Below are 19121 nucleotides of genomic sequence, written 5' to 3'. Positions count from 1 at the left end.
AAAAGCTTAAGAAATTTATTAGATGCACAGATAAAGTGCTGTTACAGAGAAACCTGTGTAATAAATCTATTTTAAAATAAATAAGATACAGTGAAAACAACCCACCTTTGACTTTTTGTTTTATCTCTGAAACAAAAATCATCAACCTAAGTTTTAAGGTCAAGGTGAAATACATCATAACTATAGCAGTGATTGTGATCTGTACCAACTAATTGTCTCCTGTTTGTTTTTAGGTCTCCCAGAAACATGAAAGGCTATTGCAAAATGTATACATTAGACATAGTTCCTTTTACAGAAACATTTTTGTAATAAAAAGTGTGGTTGCTCAAATACATGTTAAAATATTTAACAAGGAAACAATTTTCTCCTGATCCAGTTGATCTTTTAAACAAGATGATGAATTTATTCCTATGATATAGCCCACAGGAGGGAACAGAAGTAAACATCCTCTCTTAACACCATTTTGCTTTCTTTAAGAGCTACTAAACAATTGCATATGAAAGCAAGAATATCCATTGGGGTCATCTCTTTCCTCAAAGGTAGAGCCCAGTGATATACCATAGTCTTTTTCATATATGTTTTTGCCTTCATCTCAAAAGGTCCATTTGTCATCAAATAAAATGCATGATGGAAGCAAAGATTCCCTTTAAATGGCTGACAGTAGGATCTTTGCTTCTCTTTACATCCAGGGAAGATCTTGTTAAACTGCCACTGTCTGAGTTTCGGGTTCTGCTACGGTTTTGTGCTCTATTGTCCATAATTACAGGCACTTGTGGGCTAGAATGGCTGTTTGTCTAAAGTCAATGCAATATGTTCAACACACAGAAGAATCACCATAGCTTCCTTCATACACTCAGGATTTCAAATTCTTCTTCCAACTCAAACAGTTTATCGGTAGATTCAATAAGTTCTGCCATGAAAAATGAAAACAATATTTAATTCTGAATAGATCTGCCTATGGCCTTTCACTTTGGAAGACTTTTTAGGGCAAGATATTTTGTAGGCTTAAAACCGCCTTCCTTGGGACTCACATTTAGCTTTTTGTAGATAAGTCTGGTGTTCAAGTTCTTACCAGTATTAAAGAATGGATTAGCTAAATACGTGACACTTAGCAAAGCATAGCTGCTCCACCTGTGATTATTTCTCCTGTCCCTAAAGCGAGGAATCTTGCTGCACACTGTAGTCCACTCAAGTCAATACTCTACCTGCTCCTGTTGTTGTCACTTCTGGTTTTGCTGGAGGTATGAAAGGAGGCCAATGGGCTGGATGATTCTGGACTAACTCAAACATCCGTAGACTCTGCTGCTTTAGAATCTCCTGAGGATAAAGCACTTTTTTTAAAAAACCGTATCATGTTAATGGAATGTCCAATAGCTCTACTTGACTGGTTAGTCAAAACAGTACAAGATGGAAAAATGATAGCCACATGAAATGGAATCCTGTTGTACTTTGTGCAACCCCCATTAAAGGTAATCGTTTTACAGATCTATATATCGTGAATTTCTCCGATCAGAAACATGCATGGAAGACAGAGCTCTCAAGCTCTGCCACAAATTGTCAGTCATGTCAGAATTAGCTCTGATACCCACCCAAGCTATGATTTTTGTTTATATGCAGCAAAGTGGCATTGGCAACATGAAATACTTTCCTTCCTTTAAAAATATCGAAGAATTTACTCCCAATTGGATCCTTACAACTACGTGCACTATTAGGCGATAGGAACACAGGACAAACACAGCAGCTCCAGAAAGTAATGGATGTGGAAGGACAACTTTTGATCGGAGATGAGTTATTATTATTAAAATCAAATTCCACTGTACTTCAGTCTGGTGAATTACGTCAAACCTGATTTTGTAAAGTGTGTCTGCAAACTGCCTTCCTGAGGAAACCATCAGCTGGTTTTAGGAATAAATAGTTTCTGGGGTTTGAAGTCACTTTGCCCTCAGCTGACTATTATTTCTCACAAAATGTTGGGACTATGCACAATGTTAGTGTTGTCCTGGAAGGGATCGTGTATCACCTGTTGGGTGCACAACACAGTCAGCTCCCATGACTTGAAGGGATCCAGCCCCTCACTGTATCAGGTCTAAATGACTCAGTGTAGGGAGTTAACTATAAAGTATAGACTATTTAATAATACATCACAATTAAACAGCAATAGCAAGTCTCAGGAAAGAAACAAGCCAAGACGTAACCAAAACTATTGGTCATGCATTAAGAATTAGCTTTTTAAAACTGTGTGTTTTAGCAGCTAAACAGATTACTTTAAATATTTTTACACCCACTTTCCAAATGGTAGGGGGATCTGATTTTCAAAGTGTTATATAATCTTTGCTTAGCACTTCAACAGCATTTCTCTTTCCTTATATATTATTCTATATAACTCATTTAACTACTGTACACTGACAGATATTTATGGGGAATTTTCATTTACATTTTTGTTGGCAAAATATGTGTCTAACCTGATCCAGATCAAATTAAAAGAATATCCCATTGTTACCTTTTGCACAAGACTACACCAGTTATCAAAGTCTTTTTCTTCTTTACAAAAGAAACCCTGAAGGGGGAAAAACATATATAATTTTTCCTCTGCAAGTTACATGCAATATTAGTAAATAAGGCAGAATTAAGTCACTATTTTGCAGTAGCACATGCTATTATCATGTGTAAGACCCAAAGTATGTATCAGACTAAGGGCCAGATCCTGAGCCGATGTAAAATGAATGGCACAGGGAAAAAAAGTTGAAAAAACAAATAAGGAACTGACATGACATTTGCCACTCATCATCCTGAATGCTCTGCTCTATCTTTTTCCCCTCTGCTGTTCGCTCATCAGTCTTATCTATTTAGATTATAAACCCCTACAGGGCAAGGACTGTCTTACTATATGTTTGTACAGTGCCTATAGCAAATCTCAATTTGAGGCCTGGAGTTTCTACCAGAAAACAAAATAATAATAATTATACCAGCTCCATTGAAATCAATAGGGCCGTACCAATTTACCACAATTGTCCATCTGGCTACAAGTTGAAACCTGTCACTGGGGATGAACTGCCATATGAGTGATACTTTCAAGAGAGTGGCCGTATTGTGCATATCAGACCCTTGGTTATATTACTGATTGGGTTGGTTGTGCTTTTTCATGGCTTGAACATTTGCATAGTTAAATGTTACTCACCAAAAGCAGATACTTTCCCAATAAAATTATTATTAATAATAGGTATGTTTACAGCATCTTTCATTCAGGAACTCAAAACACTTTACAAACATTGGGCCCAATTCTGATCCTAAACAGAGGAGGAGAATGAAGAGTAACCCTACTGACATCAATAGAGTGTGTAACTGGAATGAGATCCAGAATTAGGGTAATTAAGAATTGCAATATCCCTGTGAGGTCACCTGGACTGTTACTACTAATAATCCATTTAGAGATTGGTAAACCAAGACATGAGTGAGAGAAAGTAACTTGCACAGAACACAAGAATTCTGATTAAATTCCTTGCTTCAACCACTACACTACAATGGCTCTGCAAAAGCTATTACCAAAAATAACTAGCAACCTCCATTACAAATATCCAGTTTCCTACCAGAGGTAATCTCAGCAAAATTACTGTGGTAGTTTACCAATGAGGATAAATTCTGAACATGAGGAAGTTTCTTTGTAGTCATTTATGATTCTGCTCAAGCAAATGAACAACTACTCTTATCAGTACTTATGTGTGGTTTTGTCATGCTGCGTTTCTTCCTAACACTTACTAATGCTACTGAGGGATCCAAATTCATGATCTTCATTCGATGTGGGGCCTGCTGACAATGGAAGCTCTGGTCATCAACCATCCCGTTTTCCTCCAAATCTACAAAAATCTGAGTGGTGTGAGGGTCCAAATAGATCAGCTCATTTCCTGTTCAGGTAAAATATATTTAATCAAATGTAATGATTTGTAATACCACTTAAGATGGGCTTGTCAGACAGAATTCAGATCATCATCATGATCAAGATTGATTACATTTTTGCTATCCATGCATTATGAAAATGGGAAATTCAGGAAAGGCAGCACATTGTGGCACCACATCTGGTATAGCTTACTGTGGTGATTTATAAGGCTTTTTATTTTGACCCTTATTTTCCTTTATTTCCTAGATTAACACAACATGAAAAACTTTTAAAATGTAAATTCTGCCATTCTACAGGTCACAGGACACATGATGACCACAAATATAATCTAGAATTCAGTTAGGCATTCAACATTGTTTCATATTAGGCTCACTCAGAGATTGAAATAATGAAGTCTGAATAAAAATACTCCAAGTTTTATCGAAAAATGGACTGATAGGTCATAAATAGAGAGCAATTATTCATAACAAGTCAATTGGGGTGCAGTTTCAAAAAAGATTAAGTCTTACACTTAAAATTGACTATAACTGACAAAGGATGGACAGACAAAAGAGTGATAAAATACAATGATGCAAGGTTAGCATTAAAAGACAGCAAGATCTAGTGGAGTTAGAGAAGTGAGCAGAACTAAAAAAACCATGAGCTTTAATTAGGGTAAATGCTGAATTATATCACTTGAAGAAAAAAATATGAAGCAAAAAGAATAAAATGTAAGAGTACAGATTAGGAAACAATATAGGACTACATACGAGTGACATTTGTCTACTAGATTTGCTGACTTCTATTCAACTAGCCTTTCCTACTACATTACTTATTTCTATACCTTTCCTTTCCTATAAAAATCACAGTGTATTATTCTTGAGTTATTATCTGTTTCCCCTACTCCCCTTATCTCTTTCCTTAACTACATTTCCTAGTGGCTTCAGTTTTAAACTTCCTGATATTTCTTCACACAAGGCTCAGTTCCCTAGCCCACCAATTTATCTGTATTTAATTTTTTCCTTACCTAAAAATCCTATGAAATAGTAGGCATTATTTGGTTTCCCTCCTAATGCCCCCAAAGACTGTGGCATCTTAAAACACTCCTAAGGATTCAAAGGGGAAAAATGAAATGTTAGTTGTCCTGTATATTGATATCACAGAGATCTAAACTCTTTGTAAATGACATGCAGCATAACAATAATTTCAGAGACAGTGGCTTACTTTAAAAGCATCAATATAAATTGGATTGATGTGATTTATCCCCAGTCGTAGAGGTATAATAAGCAAGAGAGGTTTCCAGCCTGAGCAAAACCCTGCTGTGATCTTGTTTCTGCTGAGAGCACTTCTGTGTAAGAGTGTGCTGCCATGTGCGCCACTGCTGCTCTGCAGAGGGGACCAGCACATTTTCTCTGTGGGAACAAGACGAGACTTTTCAGTTCACTAAAGACTATATTATAAATGTTTCAAATGAATGGAAAATGAAGATGCTTTTTCAGTGATCTTTCTTACAGAAGGTCCCAGTTTTTAAGAAGGAGGCTAGTGTGTACATTGTGGCTGTATGATTACAAGAAGCAATCCTGGTAGATCTAGACTAGGGTGCCAGGTTACAAGGAGACATTAGGGCTCAGGTAGATGACTAGGAGATGATAATTTACTAGGTGAAGCTATGTTTAACCAAACAACATTTAGCACCGTAAGCTTTCTCGGGCAAAGATATTTCTTACTAGAGAAAGGTGTAACAAGGTGATGCACAGCACTGGGACCCCAAGAACTGTCACACACTCACCTTTTTTCTTAGCTCGGATAATAATTAAGGCCCAAAATGCATTTTGTTTTGAATACATTTTCTTAGAGTACCTAGATAAATCAGAAATTAATTAAAGGGAGAACCAATGTTTGTAACTTACTGATGTCTTCAATGACTATGGTGTTGTCCATAGAAACATAAACTGCTAAGGAATTCCATTCATCAAATAAAGCAAGCTTTCTGGAAAACATTAAGGTCGTAATTAGTGAGAAACTGTACCATCATTCAGAAGCCACAAGTGTAGGTTGGCACTCGATGCTATTAGATGGCTCTTGAATAAATATATAAATAGCTTGCAAAAAAAAAAAAAAAAGCATTCATTGTACTTGTTACAAGTCAAAGTAATGTAAGTATAATTATGATGTAGAAGAGAATGTAGCGAGATAGCATGAAGGTGAAATAACTTATGTGAAAAATGTCTTGGCTCATTGCCTAATAGTAAAGCAATCTAACTCTACAACTTTATTATTATTATTCGTTTTGCAGTCGCACCTAAGAGCCCCAGTCATGGCCCAAGACCCCATCATGTAAAGTGCTGTATAACACAGAATAAAGAGACAGTCCCTGCCCCACAGAGCTTACAATCTACTTGTGCACGTGAATAACTTTATGCATGAGTAGTTCTACTGAGTTCAGTGGGACTACTCACGTGCATAAGTGTTGGTAGGATCAAGCCGTAAATGTGTCACAAAGCTCAGCCCCGCACCAAGTGAAGAAAGAAAATTTGTACGAGAAAGTTAAATTGCAGCCACGATGCTGGGTCCACTATACTATTTTTATGTGGTTCAAATGAATATCCTTAAATGAATACACTGCTTTTACAGCTCTCTGATGATGTAAACCACTATGTAGGTTTTATTGTTAAACTCTAGTTAAAGCAGCTAAAATTAAATACAATTTGTTTTATCACTCTACACTGTCAGTACAAATAAATAAATAAAAATAACCTATTTTCAAAATTTGCGCAGATTTACTACTTATAAACATGATTTTTTTTTGCCATATAAAACTTTTGTAGAAGAAACTCATTATTTTTCTTACGTATCTCACTTATTTGATTTAGTGACAGTCCCAGCTCTGCCCCTATCTGACATGGACAAGTCATGTGACATCTATGCCTCAAATAATCCTTGTATATAATTGAGTAAAAGCAGGACCTCAGTTCAAATTATACGTGGGTCTAAGCCAATGCCTCCAAACTTTACATAGTTTCAAAATCCAGAACCTGAGGTCATCACGCTAAGACAAATAGGCTGCATCTGAATTGAACTTTCCGAGATAAATACATTCTAAATACATATGTATGTTTTGCTTACTTTAGCACTTGGGCAACTGTATTTGGTCCAAACCATTCTCCAATCGACTTCCCCTCTCCTACACCCATCTGTGCTGTTTTTATTAGAAACAAAACACACACACAAAAGAGCACAAATATCAGGTGATGACATGTATTAATATTTTGTTGCACACATTCTAAAACTATTGTAAAACACTTACATATAATCAGGATATTGATATGCTATTCTGTTTTTACAAATTCAATGAAGATTAATTTCCATAATTGAAAATAAACCTCTAAACTGCATTTTGACTACTGGCACCCTTCACTACAAGCTATAGGCCAATGCAAGAGAGTCTATGCTGGTAAGCACTAATCTAATAAGTCTGGTCCCCAATAGTCACATATTTTATCCAGAACTAGTTCTTATTTCTATTGTGCATGATGGAGTTAGACTTCAGTATACATTTGGTTTGCATTAAATCTTCTATATGTACTTATCCACTTTGTCTCCATAATCCTTTTGTTTTAAAATTAATACAGCTTAAACACATTAGCAATTTGAGGCATAAAAAGCTGATGATACCTGCCCTTACCCATTTGGTGGATAGAATAACAGCAATCTTTTCTGTCTATGAAGCATCGCAAGATCTTGTGATATTCCTCAGGTTGTTTTTTGTGTCTCTCCCAAAGCCAATCTTACAGGGAAAAAGTTATACCAATTAAATGACATAGTCCAAATTCTGTCTAGCATTTCATATTACACAATGATGATTGGAGATTTTTCCCAATTTACACCAATTTTACTGAGCAAAGTTTGGGTCCAGCAGGCAACAACTCGTTAGAGGCAGCATTGGGAGATGATTTAAATTAAATGAAGAAAAGCAAAATGGTCATGAAAATGCCAAAATAACAGTCACAGCTTCTTTCAATAGGAAGATGTGAGTTTTTCTGCAATAAAAAGGGTGCTGAATTTATTCCTGAATGCTAAAAAACCAATACAATGGAAGAGACTGCTTTTCTAAAATACAACAACCAGCACCAAGAATGTTTTAATAAAGATCTTGATAGTCAGAAGGAAGCAATAAGAACTTGTCTACACAGTTTTTGTACCACTTTTACTATATCAGTTTAGAAACAGACATAGTTAAAAGTGGCATACTTCTTACTATGGACTTGGTTATATCAGTATATAGTTGTGCACAGTAGGGGTTGTACCAATGTAACTATATTGGTATAAACTCACATCCCTAACCAGAAGACTTGAATCAATACAAGAGCTTTATGTAGACCAGGCCTAAGATTACTCTAGCTGCGATCCTGGAATGCTCATACAGGTGTGTAAACCCACATTTAGTGTATTCTGTTGCAAGATTGGGGTCTTAGGCTATAGGCAGGAAAGCTATCTGCATATTTGCCTGTAATCTGCGGTGGTGTTGTAGCTATGTTGGTCCCAGGATACTAGCGAGACAAAGTGTGTGAAGTAATATCTTTTGTTGGACCAACTTGCATTTGTGAAAGAGACAAGCCATCAAGCTACACAGAATTCTTCATTTTGCCTGTAAAGCAGCTAGTACAATTTGAGCACCACATAAATTATGAACAAGATGACAGGAAATCAGTAAGGTGCCGGCAGTTTCCACCCAGGATCAACTTCTTTCTTTGTTATAAAAAGCTCTATTCAATAATAAAGACAGGAGTCCTAGGCCTGGTCTACACTGGCAATGGAGGTCAACATAACGCTGTTTATGTCGACCCCCTAAAGTATGTGTCTTCATCGGCACGTAAGTTCCGTCGATTTAAAGCGTGGTAAAAGTCGACCTAATAAAACCACCTCTGCAAGTGGCGTAGCGCTGAATTCGAATTCCATGGGTCAAATTTGCATTAGCATAGGCAGAGTGCAATGTAAATCGACGCCATTGGCCTCCGGGAGGTATCCCATAATGCCCCGTTATGACCGCTCTGGACATTCACACTCTGCTGTAACGTGGCCACGTACACAGGAAATAGCTCCTCCCCTCAAACCCCAGGAAATTTTGAATTTCCATTTCCGGTTTAGACAGCGTGGAGAGAGCTTTGTAGCTGAATTGCTCATGGCGACTGCATGGCCCAAATGCGCTCCAGCTTGGAGTCAACCAGAGATCTTGGATCTCATTGGTCTGTGGGATAAAAAGTCTGTTCTGGATCAGCTCCGAGTCAGCAAAAGAAATTTAGATATATATGAGAAGATATCTCACAGCATGGAGGAGAAGGAACACAACAGGGACCCGCAGCAGTGCCGTGTTAAAATCAAAGAGCTGAGGCAGGCTTATCAGAAAACTAGGGAAGCTAACAGCCATTCTGGCTCCTCGCCCAAAAGGATCTGCATGCAATTCTTGGTGGGGACCCCACCACTGTGCCACCACGCAGCATCGATACCTCTGAAGAATCCCAGTCCAGGACGAATGAGGACTCTGTGGACGAGGAGGATGAAGATGAGGAGAGCAGGGTGCAGAAGAGCGGGGTATCCATTCTCCCTGAGAGCCAGGACCTGTTCGTTACCCCAAAGCAGTCCAGCCACACAGATGACAGCGGGACTGATCAAGATGCAGGGGAGGGCATGTGGTAAGTGTGTGTGGCAAATCTTTTTTTTGCAGTTATGTCCTCAGTCCAGCTTCTTTAAAGGAATTTGTGTTTTTGAGGGGAGGGTCTTACTAGGTGGTGGCAAACTTCAGTGGAGTGTTACTCCTGGAACAGACTATTTATGTGGAGAGGTATGCTCCAAGAATCCTCTGTGGATATCTCAAGGAAACTTTCATGTAGGTAATCTGTTAACCTTTGCAGAAGGTTTCTGGGGAGGACAGCCTTATTTCTTCCACCATGGTAGGATACTTTTCCCCACCACTCTGCTATTAAATGAGCAGGCATCATTGTGGAACACAGCATAGCAGCATAAGGGCCAGGCCTGTACCCCGATGCTTGTAGCAAATCTTCCCTTTTCACCTGCATTACCCTCAGGAAACTGATATCACACATGGTCACCTAGGGAAGATGGTGCAAGTTTAAAGTACCCAACCAATATAGTCACTCTGTTTTATTCCTCTGCCATGGACGGGGTCCCTGGGCACCTCCCCCAGACTATTCCTAGTTCTAGTACTGTTGCAATGGGCATTATGGGTCGGGAAACTGGTTGCCCTATGTTTTCTGCTGCTACAATTCACCTGCAGTGTCCTCTAATCTGTTCTGTCCACCTTTTTACATTGTAACATTTCCTTTGCTACTTTGGGTCAGCTAACAATAGCAACTTCGTCCAGCTTTGCTTATCTTACAGTAGACACCTTGGCCTTGGGCCCCCCTTGCCAAACTCCAGCTGAAAGAATATCCCAGATTAGTAAGCGGAAAACCCCCTCCGCAGGATGACATGTTCAGCAAACTAATGAATGCCTCCACGGCTGCTGACACAGAGTTCAGAGCCTAGAGGATGTCCTTGTCTGAAAAACTAGACATGGACATGGAACACAGAAGATCTGCACAGGAGCATGCGTGTGATATGCAACAGGAGATATTGCGTATTATGAGGGATCAGTCCAACATGCTGAGGCATCTGGTAGAGCTCCAGGAAGAGCAGCGGCAGGACAGACTCCCTCTGCAGCCCCTCCAAAACGTTCTGCCACCTACCACTTTATCAGCTCCCACCCCCAAGTGGTTTAGGAGGAGACTGAGCAGGGTGCAATACGTGCTGCACTCCACACCGGTGGAGGTGAGCAGAAGGACGCGACGGCCCCTTTAAGAACTGCACACAACCACAGTTGCTTGCACAGTGACTTTACAATGTTAAAGTATCCTCCTTTCCCCCCATTGAAACAGGTCACAAATAAAACTTCGTAGCATTAAAAAACATCTGTCTTTATTCATTCATAGCTTGGGTGGGGAGAGAACGGGAGGGGGCCACTGGAGCGAGGGTGGAGGATGGGAACTAAAGGCACAGCACAGACATACATTACTGCAGCTCACTGCAAAACCGGTTTTTCAATGCTTACCAAAGCACTCCGCAGTTGGCCCTGAGCATAGTGCTGGAATCTGGCTGCTCAAAATTTGCAGCCAGTCAATCAGCTTCTAGGGCCCAACTCTGGGGGAACTTTTCCCCCTTCGTTTCACACAAATTATAGAGCACACAGCATGCAGAGATAACATGGGATGTTCTTTTCACTGATGTCAAGCCTAGTAAGCAGACATCTCCATCTGGCTTTTAAACAGCCAAATGCACATTCCACCACCATTCTGCACTTGTTGAGCCTATTATTGAAATGCTCCTTCTCACTATCCAGGTGCCTGGTGTAGAGCTTCATTAGTCAAAGAAGCAAGGAGTAGGCAGGATCCCCCAGGATCACTATTGGTATTTCCACATCCCCAATGTTTATTTTTTAGTCAGGGAAGAAAGTGCCCGCCTGCATCTTACTGAATAGACCCAAGTTCTTAAAGATGTGCGCATCATGCACCTTTCCAAACCATCCCACACTGATGTCGATGAAACATCCCCCATGATCCACAAGGGTCTGCAACACCATTGAGAAGTATCCCTTCCGGTTTATGTACTCTGTGGCAAGGTGGTCAGGTGCTAGGATAGGGATATGCGTGCCATCTATTGCCCCCCCACAGTTTGGGAACCCCACTCCGGCAAACCCGTCCACTATGTCCTGTACGTTTCCCAAAGTCACTACCATTCTTAGCAGAAGCCTATTGATGGCCCTGCACACTTGCATCACAGCAGCTCCAATGATGGGACTCCGACTCTGAATTGATTCCCAACTGACCGGTAGCAGTCTGGAGTTGCCAGCTTCCATACAGTGATGGCCACTCGCTTCTCCACTCAGAGCTGGTCTCAAGCGAGTATTCACGCGCTTCAGGGCTTGGTACAGCTCTGCGCAAAGTTCAAAGAAAGTGGCCTTTCGCATACAAAAGTTCTGCAGCCACTACTCATCATCCCACACCTTCATAACGATGCGATCCCACCAATCTGTTCTTGTTTCCCAAGACCAGAACAGACGCTCCACAGACTGAAGATGATGTGTGACAGCCTGCAACAAATGGGAATTGTTCTGCTCTATGGCTTGTAGCAGGGCGGCCTCAGTAACATCGCTATTTTCTGTGCTGCAGCTCCTCTCTTGCCTTTGAAAATACTGCAGGATAAGCCGTGAGGTATCTGTGATAGTGCAGAGCTGAGCAGGCTCCATGTGTCTCCGGCAACAACGTGCACGCAGCATTGAAAAATGGCATGGAAAAGCGTTTGTGGTTTGTTTGGGACAAGAAGAGAAGGGGAGGGAGCACGTTGCATCATGGGAGGACAACAAGCTTGCCAAAAGCCTCTGCAGCTAGTTGCACTGTGGGATAGCTACCCACGGTGCACTGCTTTGAACATTGACCCAAAGCGTGGCAACTGGGGATGCAAGAGTCCAATGCAAGGAGCGTGATGTGATCACGCTTCTGCAACTTCTAAAATTCGGCAGGTGAAAGTCAAAGTAAATTGACTTCAGTCTACAGTGTAGACATACCCCCAGTTGGTACATCCTTGGTTTTTATTCTTTTGCTTAACCACAAAAATAGTTCACCCCTGCTGGGTCAAAATGAAACACTAAGTTTTCACTTGTCCGTAGACAAAATTTACTAGTAATTTCTGCCAATCATTTTGGAGAGACTTTCACTAGTTACTTTAGCCCTACATCTCTCAGCTCATGTCTATTGTACTGAGCTTTCACATCAAAGTTAAATGCCACTCAAATAACACAGCCTCCTAACATATTTCACAAAATAACAGTATGCTCACCCCTTCCTAAATGCCTGCAAACCAGAGCCTGTGCCAGCATCATTTGTCCACATCGCAGCATGCATCCCCAGCCAGTATCGGATGAAGGGCCTGTGCCTCCTATTAACAAGAATTATTACAATTTAATTTTTTACTGAAATTAGCACCACCAAAATCTAATTGTTGAATTCTCGGTAGTCAAGAAAAGTTCGGTTCTCTAACAAGAGCTATGGATGAAGAGAAACTGAGAAAGGAAGATTTTTATCACCAGTGTGGTTTCTAGATAAGTGTTCAGGATCTGCCAAGCAGTTCTTTGCAGAAACCAGTATTGATACAACTCAATAGTAGCAGAATTCTTTATTGATGCAAGACAAAAGGCAAAGAAGAGACCATGTAAAGCTGATTACTAAACTGTGCCAAATTCAAGGATAAAATGTACAATACTAGGGAATTTTGCCCATTATTTCCTTTCTGTTTTCAGAAGGAGTAAAGTCATACCTCTAAGGACTCTAATAACTTGGGAGTCAGTAAATTCAGATACAATAATTTGACTCCTCCCACAATTTTAGTTTCCAACAAGACAATAACACAGAAAAATTGGGCCGTTCATCCCAAAGCATACCCACCAATTGGTGAAAATTTTCTTCTGTATGTAAACCACAGACGAGCACTTATATCCAACAATAATTTAGATTTGTCTGGAATTAAAAAAATATACATATTAAAACTACCCACTCCTAACTCCTACCACTCCTAACTGGCATTAATGCAACATATAGAGCAGTGGTTTTCAAACTTTTTAGGCCTTTTCAAATAATGGAGTCTACCGTGTACCCCCATCTGAGACAGGCTCAGAACATACTTATGATTAAATTGCCAAGTCTTACTAAATCAAATGCATTCTCCTCCATTGCAGGATTTTTCTCACATACCCTCTGACGAGAATTCACATACCCTTACCTGTATTCCAATTTGAAAACCACCGATAGAATATACAAGAGACGTCTATTTGCTTTCAGATACAAAAATAACACTTATGTAACACTTTTAATATTCAAAGCATTTTACATATACAAACTAAACAAAGTCAACTGAGGAAGTGTGAAGTAATTATTACCCATCAAAGGTTAAGAGAGTAGCATTTCTGTTTTGAATAGCTAAGCTAAATTTGAACCAGCTGCTGCTATGCAGAAATATGCCCTCCAAACAAAATTACACACAGTATAAGAAACTTGGAGAATTTCTGCTCAAAGGGACCAAATTTTGGTCTGAAGGAGGAAGGATGAGCCTAAGTACACAGTCTCTTCTTCCTTAATCTCCACTGAACCTTCTTCTGCATTTAAAGGGACAAGGCTTACAGGGAGGGAACACAGTGAGATGTCCACTTTCCATGGTACCATCTCCCTCACACTTGCAAGGATTTCCCTGTCTTAGAGAATATTAAACCCGAATGCTGCAGGGATAGGGTGGGAGAATGTCCAAGCAGGAGACCAATGAGAACCTTGCTACTCATTGAGGAAGGAGGACCACAAAAGTTACAGGAAGATATTGATTAGAGCTCCTAACCACTGCAGTAATAAAAAAATATTGGGACTTTGTGCAAAAGCCATAGCACTTTGGAAATACCCTGAGATGTGTGTGATTTCATTGCAAATCTCAGGAGAAAGGCCTAGATGGTTTGGAGAGCCAGGATCCAAGAAGTGCAACACAAGTCCACACACTCCCTAAGGAACAAAAACAAGTCCTGAAATCTCATTCCTGTGTGGTAGGGTATTATGCTATAATTACACTGCAGGGACAGCTTCTTGGGAAAATGCTTATTTTTTTCAAAAGAAACAGAATATGCATCTCAAAGATAAAGTCAATTTCTGCTATTCAATTCTTACAACCCTTATAAACTTAGAATATCCTGTTGTAAGAAATTCATACATCCAGCACAGTGAATTGTTGTCATCTGAACTTACAGACTTAATTTTTTGGTCTCCTGATACTTTTAATTGCCTATCCATTACATTTACTTTGTATTTTAAAATGCAATGTATCTCTAAGAGCATGGGACTTCTGATTTACAAAGTTATTAAGGATATAACTAATATTTGCTGCATCACCACATCCAGCTTTAAAATAAGCTATAATACACACTCAGCTAGCTGCTCCTTTCTTATAGGAGAAAATTGAAAGGTTATTGTCAGGACTTTACATGTTTTTGAAGGGAAGTTACTATGTAAAAAATGTTTTCCCCCTAGCAGATAGTGTCACAGGTATTAAACATTCTTTAAGAAGTCAGTTATTTATTCCATGAGTGTTTGATGACTAGAAATAACCAGCCTAATGTGAGACTAATCTGCAGTACAAGTGTGCCCTATTTGCAGAAACTGTAACAAATGCTGCACTCTATACTTTGGTAAACCTCCTGCCAGCTAATTTCATATTAGGGTGACCACCACTGTATACAGTTAGTTGACTTTTTATAAGTGAGTTTATTTGTGCTCTCCACAGAGATTTATGTAGTGATAACGTTATGAACATTGAGGAAACGCTGTGGAATATAAACTGAAAACTATGGATGTTAGAGCTGGATTTTCATTATAAACATACCTGTCTTAAGGTTGTGTTGCCTTCCCAAGATCCACACTGACCCATCTGTTTCTGGAAATTCTTCTAGGTATTCCGATAAGGCAGTCTGGTTTTCATACTTGGATAAAGCTGAATAGGAAGATAGAAAGTTCAAACTCCATTTTGCTCCCTTTGCTCTTTTTGGAGCACTTTGTGTTCTTATACTGCAACTAGCTCCAACCAGTGATCTTCTAGTCCAGAGTCTTTGGGTTTTCTGACCAACACTTCATTCTGGCTACGGCATTTACCCTGTTTTCCCTCAGCAATATGCACTGCCATTAAAACGGACTGTGATCTTTGCCATTTTGCCATTTAACTCTCAAGAGGCTCTGGGAAACACTATGGCTAGGGCACCTAGACCCTAGAGCACAAGGATGAAATCCTGGTGCCATTAAAGTATATGGGAGTTTTTGCCACCGACTTCAGTGAGATTAGGCTTGCACCCTAAAGTCCAAGTGAACAATTTATGCCACAATCCCACAGTAACACACACGCTTAACTTTAAGCACATAAACAGTTCCACTCATTTCAATGGCACTACTCATTCTTAAAATTAAGCATGTGCCTAGTGTAAGTGGGATTGGGGCCTCAGTCTGCTAAGAAAAAATTCTGAATCTCATGCTTCAGAAAAAATATTGTGTTATTATTCATCATAAAACCTTTTACTGTAAGATGAATAAACATAACACATATTGATTCATTCTAATATGGAAGTTCATTTGATTATGATTTTTTTGATGGGAGATATTGGAAATGAAGGAATAACTCCTCAGCTGTAAAACTACATTGTTTTTATTTGCTTTTATTATTTTTGATATATTTAAGAAATACACAATGAACTGATATTTAAATATTAAATCATAAATATTTTTAAGTTACATGTAATAATTATATTATTGTAAAGCTATAGGCTCCACTCAGGATTGCCCATTTTGCTAGGCATTGTACAAAAACAGAAAAAAATACAGTCCTGGCCCCAATGAGTTTACAATTTATGTCCTGAAAACACTTTTGCATGCAAGTAACCACAATGAATTTAACAGAATTCCTCATGTGTGTAAAGTTAATCATGTCTCTTTCTTTCCAAATTGCCATTAATAACAACTACATGCAGCTACTCTTGCTATAAAATAATTGAATATGATTACACAGACTATAAAATACACTGGCACAGAACAAAATGCCTACAAAAAAGATAAAGTTGACATCCTAGCCAACATTTTAGAATACTTAATAGTTAAAATGGGATTATTGGATAAATTAGGTCCAAAATGTAGCATCCTTGTTGAAGAAAAAAGATTTTACCACAACTAATAAATTTTTTCATGACATTTTAAAAATGTCAAATAAAAATTTTATACTATTTAAACATTTCCTAAAGTACTGAAATGTAAACACTGCACCATTAATGTAAGTGCCTGAGAATCAGAAGTCAAAACTGACTATACCCACAAAGTGAAACTGACCAAATTTTACTTTCCAAGATGAGCAGAGTGCAAAATTAAACAGCATAAAGAGTTAAAAATAGATTGTTTTAAATTAATTTTAATAATATTAGGTAAATAACATACTTAAGGAAACATGCAGTTTTTAAAATATTATATTTTACAATACCCTACAGAGTTTCACCCAAACCTTCCTCAGATTAGGGTACATTAACTAGAAAATAAGCATTCCATCATCATGTATAATATTTTTCTATTTAACTTGAATAAATGATAGCTAGTTGCTGTAAAACAGTGAACTTTAATTATAAGTAGTGTATATATGTATCAGAGAAACTTTCATGACAAAATGTTTCCCTCTACCCTACTGTATCTGTGGTTTCATATTTATTTTATTTTATATTGGTGTTTAATGGTCCCTATGTTATCCAATATCTTCAAAAAGATCCTTCATCTATTAATAATTGAGTCCACAATAATTGTGTTGAGTAAAACACATCACACTTTCCTTTTGGCCAAAACACTTCCCCAAAACTAAAAACCTACTGTTAAATGACACGTCAGATCATTTGGATTTCCAACTAAAGAGTTACCAGGGTTTTTTTTTTAATATCAAGTTCTAGACCTGCTTCCATTGGCGCCAATGGGAAAAATCCAGGGGCCCTAATGAAGGATTCACTTAATAAGACATTTACATGCATAATTAAAATGATTTCTGAGGCTATAATCTATGTATATTGTGTATAATGTATATAGTGTTGACACATTTTATTTATTCCAGCCAGTTAGCAGTCACAATTGTCAAGGGATCAGCTTCAGTGCTGCAGAGATGTTAGTGTCAGCGCTATGTTAAAAAGCTTGAAGTAAATATCAGTAAAGCAGACTTTTTAACACTACAAATTCGGGCCTTGATCCTGCAATTCACTGAGTGTAGTGACAGGACTTAAGTAAATTACATGCTTTGGCTACTTCTAAATTTATCCAGTAAAAATATCTAAATAAGACAACCGTACCGGTGCATTTACTCAGCTCCGTTTTTTGGCCCAAGATTTATACTAAATGGACACCACCACCTAGTTTTGGCTCCCACTTTAGGTTCTATAAAGAAGTTTTACAAAAACTTAACAGAGTACTACATAAAATATTTTACTTTAAAGCTGTTAAAAGTTTTCTATTTAACCACGCTACTGTAAGGTTTTCAGCAAAAAACCTCAGAAATGGAAAACGAAGCTGACCCGTGGGTGTTCACACTGGGCAGAGGAATGAAGTGCAAAAAGTAAACAGCCTGGCTGGAAACGAAATTAATTCTGCACCTCTGTTTTTTAATCAGCTGAACGTGTTGTTAACAATGTGCCTAAGGAAACTGCGGGGTTATTTTTAATCAACGTTATGTTTCACCTGGCTGGACAAGCAGGTTAGAGAGATGAGCCAAGACCACTCAGGTACCTGGTAGCCACCCAGAGCCAGCTGTGCCAAGAGCGCCTCACATTCCAGCCCCAGGCGCGGGCCCCGCTCCCGTGCAGCGGGCAGGTCCCCTCCCCCACCGCTCCCGCAGGCCCCCCCTCCCCCACAGGCCCCTCGCCGGCTCTCCTGAGGCGGGTTCGCTGCCCGGCTCACAGGTATCTGCAGCCGCCGGCCGGAGGCTTTCGGGAGGTTTCACAGCAGGGACCCTCCGCAACCAGCCTGTGTCGCCTTCGTGGTGTCAGAGCCCGGGAGTCGCACGGAACAGCGGCTGCCGCTGCTGCTGCCATCTTCCTGCAACGTAGCCCCGGGCAGCGGCACAGACTGGCGAGGCGAGGCGACTGCCCGACGCCCAGCGGAGCCCAGCCCGGGGAAGGCAGCCAGGGTCCCGCGGACCTGGGCACCGGGCTCTGAAGCCAACGCCGTTCCGCGTGCGCGGGATCGGGGCCCGGAGCGGTCCTTCTCCGGAGCTCGCCCGGGCGGGCCCGCGGCCCGGCACCACGTCACCGCCGCACGCGGCACCCGCGACAGCCGCCCTGGGGCCGGATCTGAACCGCCCGCGACGCCCGGCCCGCGCCCTAGGCCGCCCCCCACTGCTCCCCAATCTCCCCTCCCCCCTCCGCCGCGCAACGCCCCTTCCCCCGCCCAGCGGATTCCCCTCACCCGACCCCGCCGCGGTCCCCCCCGACCCTCCAGCCGCCCCTCACCGGACTCCATCCTCCCGCTGTCACCATCCTCCTCTCCGCCTCCCCACCGACACACACACAACAATACGGCAGCCGCGGAGCACGCTGGGAGCTGTAGTCCTGCGGGGGCGGGGGAGCCTCAGCGCCGCTCTCTGCCGGCCCGGCCCG

General features: G+C 40.3%; 1 protein-coding gene across 3 annotated transcripts; it reads right to left on the bottom strand.

Annotated features, from left to right (window-relative positions):
• Position 1: 1 nt before the first annotated feature.
• Positions 2–19028, bottom strand: ATG4A (autophagy related 4A cysteine peptidase). Of its 3 annotated transcripts, XM_067548224.1 has the most exons (13): positions 18975–19028; positions 15344–15451; positions 13372–13443; positions 12767–12865; positions 7560–7661; positions 7001–7073; positions 5785–5864; positions 5099–5286; positions 4902–4980; positions 3757–3902; positions 2501–2557; positions 1206–1317; positions 2–910 (listed from the first exon to the last, which is right to left on the bottom strand). In XM_067548224.1, the coding sequence occupies exons 1-13, from the start codon at positions 18982–18984 to the stop codon at positions 846–848; spliced, it is 1191 nt and encodes a 396-aa protein (XP_067404325.1). In that variant the 5' UTR covers positions 18985–19028; the 3' UTR covers positions 2–845. The 3 variants fall into 3 exon arrangements, with proteins under 3 accessions (XP_067404325.1, XP_067404326.1, XP_067404327.1); XM_067548225.1 differs by lacking the exon at positions 2501–2557; XM_067548226.1 differs by lacking the exon at positions 13372–13443.
• Positions 19029–19121: the final 93 nt, after the last annotated feature.

This window comes from Emydura macquarii, unplaced genomic scaffold, assembly GCF_026122565.2.
Source record: "Emydura macquarii macquarii isolate MOO-44397 ecotype Brisbane River unplaced genomic scaffold, CSIRO-AGI_Emac_v2 contig_1253, whole genome shotgun sequence".
In the NCBI taxonomy this organism is placed as follows: domain Eukaryota; kingdom Metazoa; phylum Chordata; order Testudines; family Chelidae; genus Emydura; species Emydura macquarii.
Note: the sequence above shows the minus strand (reverse complement) of the source record. Positions and strands in the feature narration are given on the sequence as shown.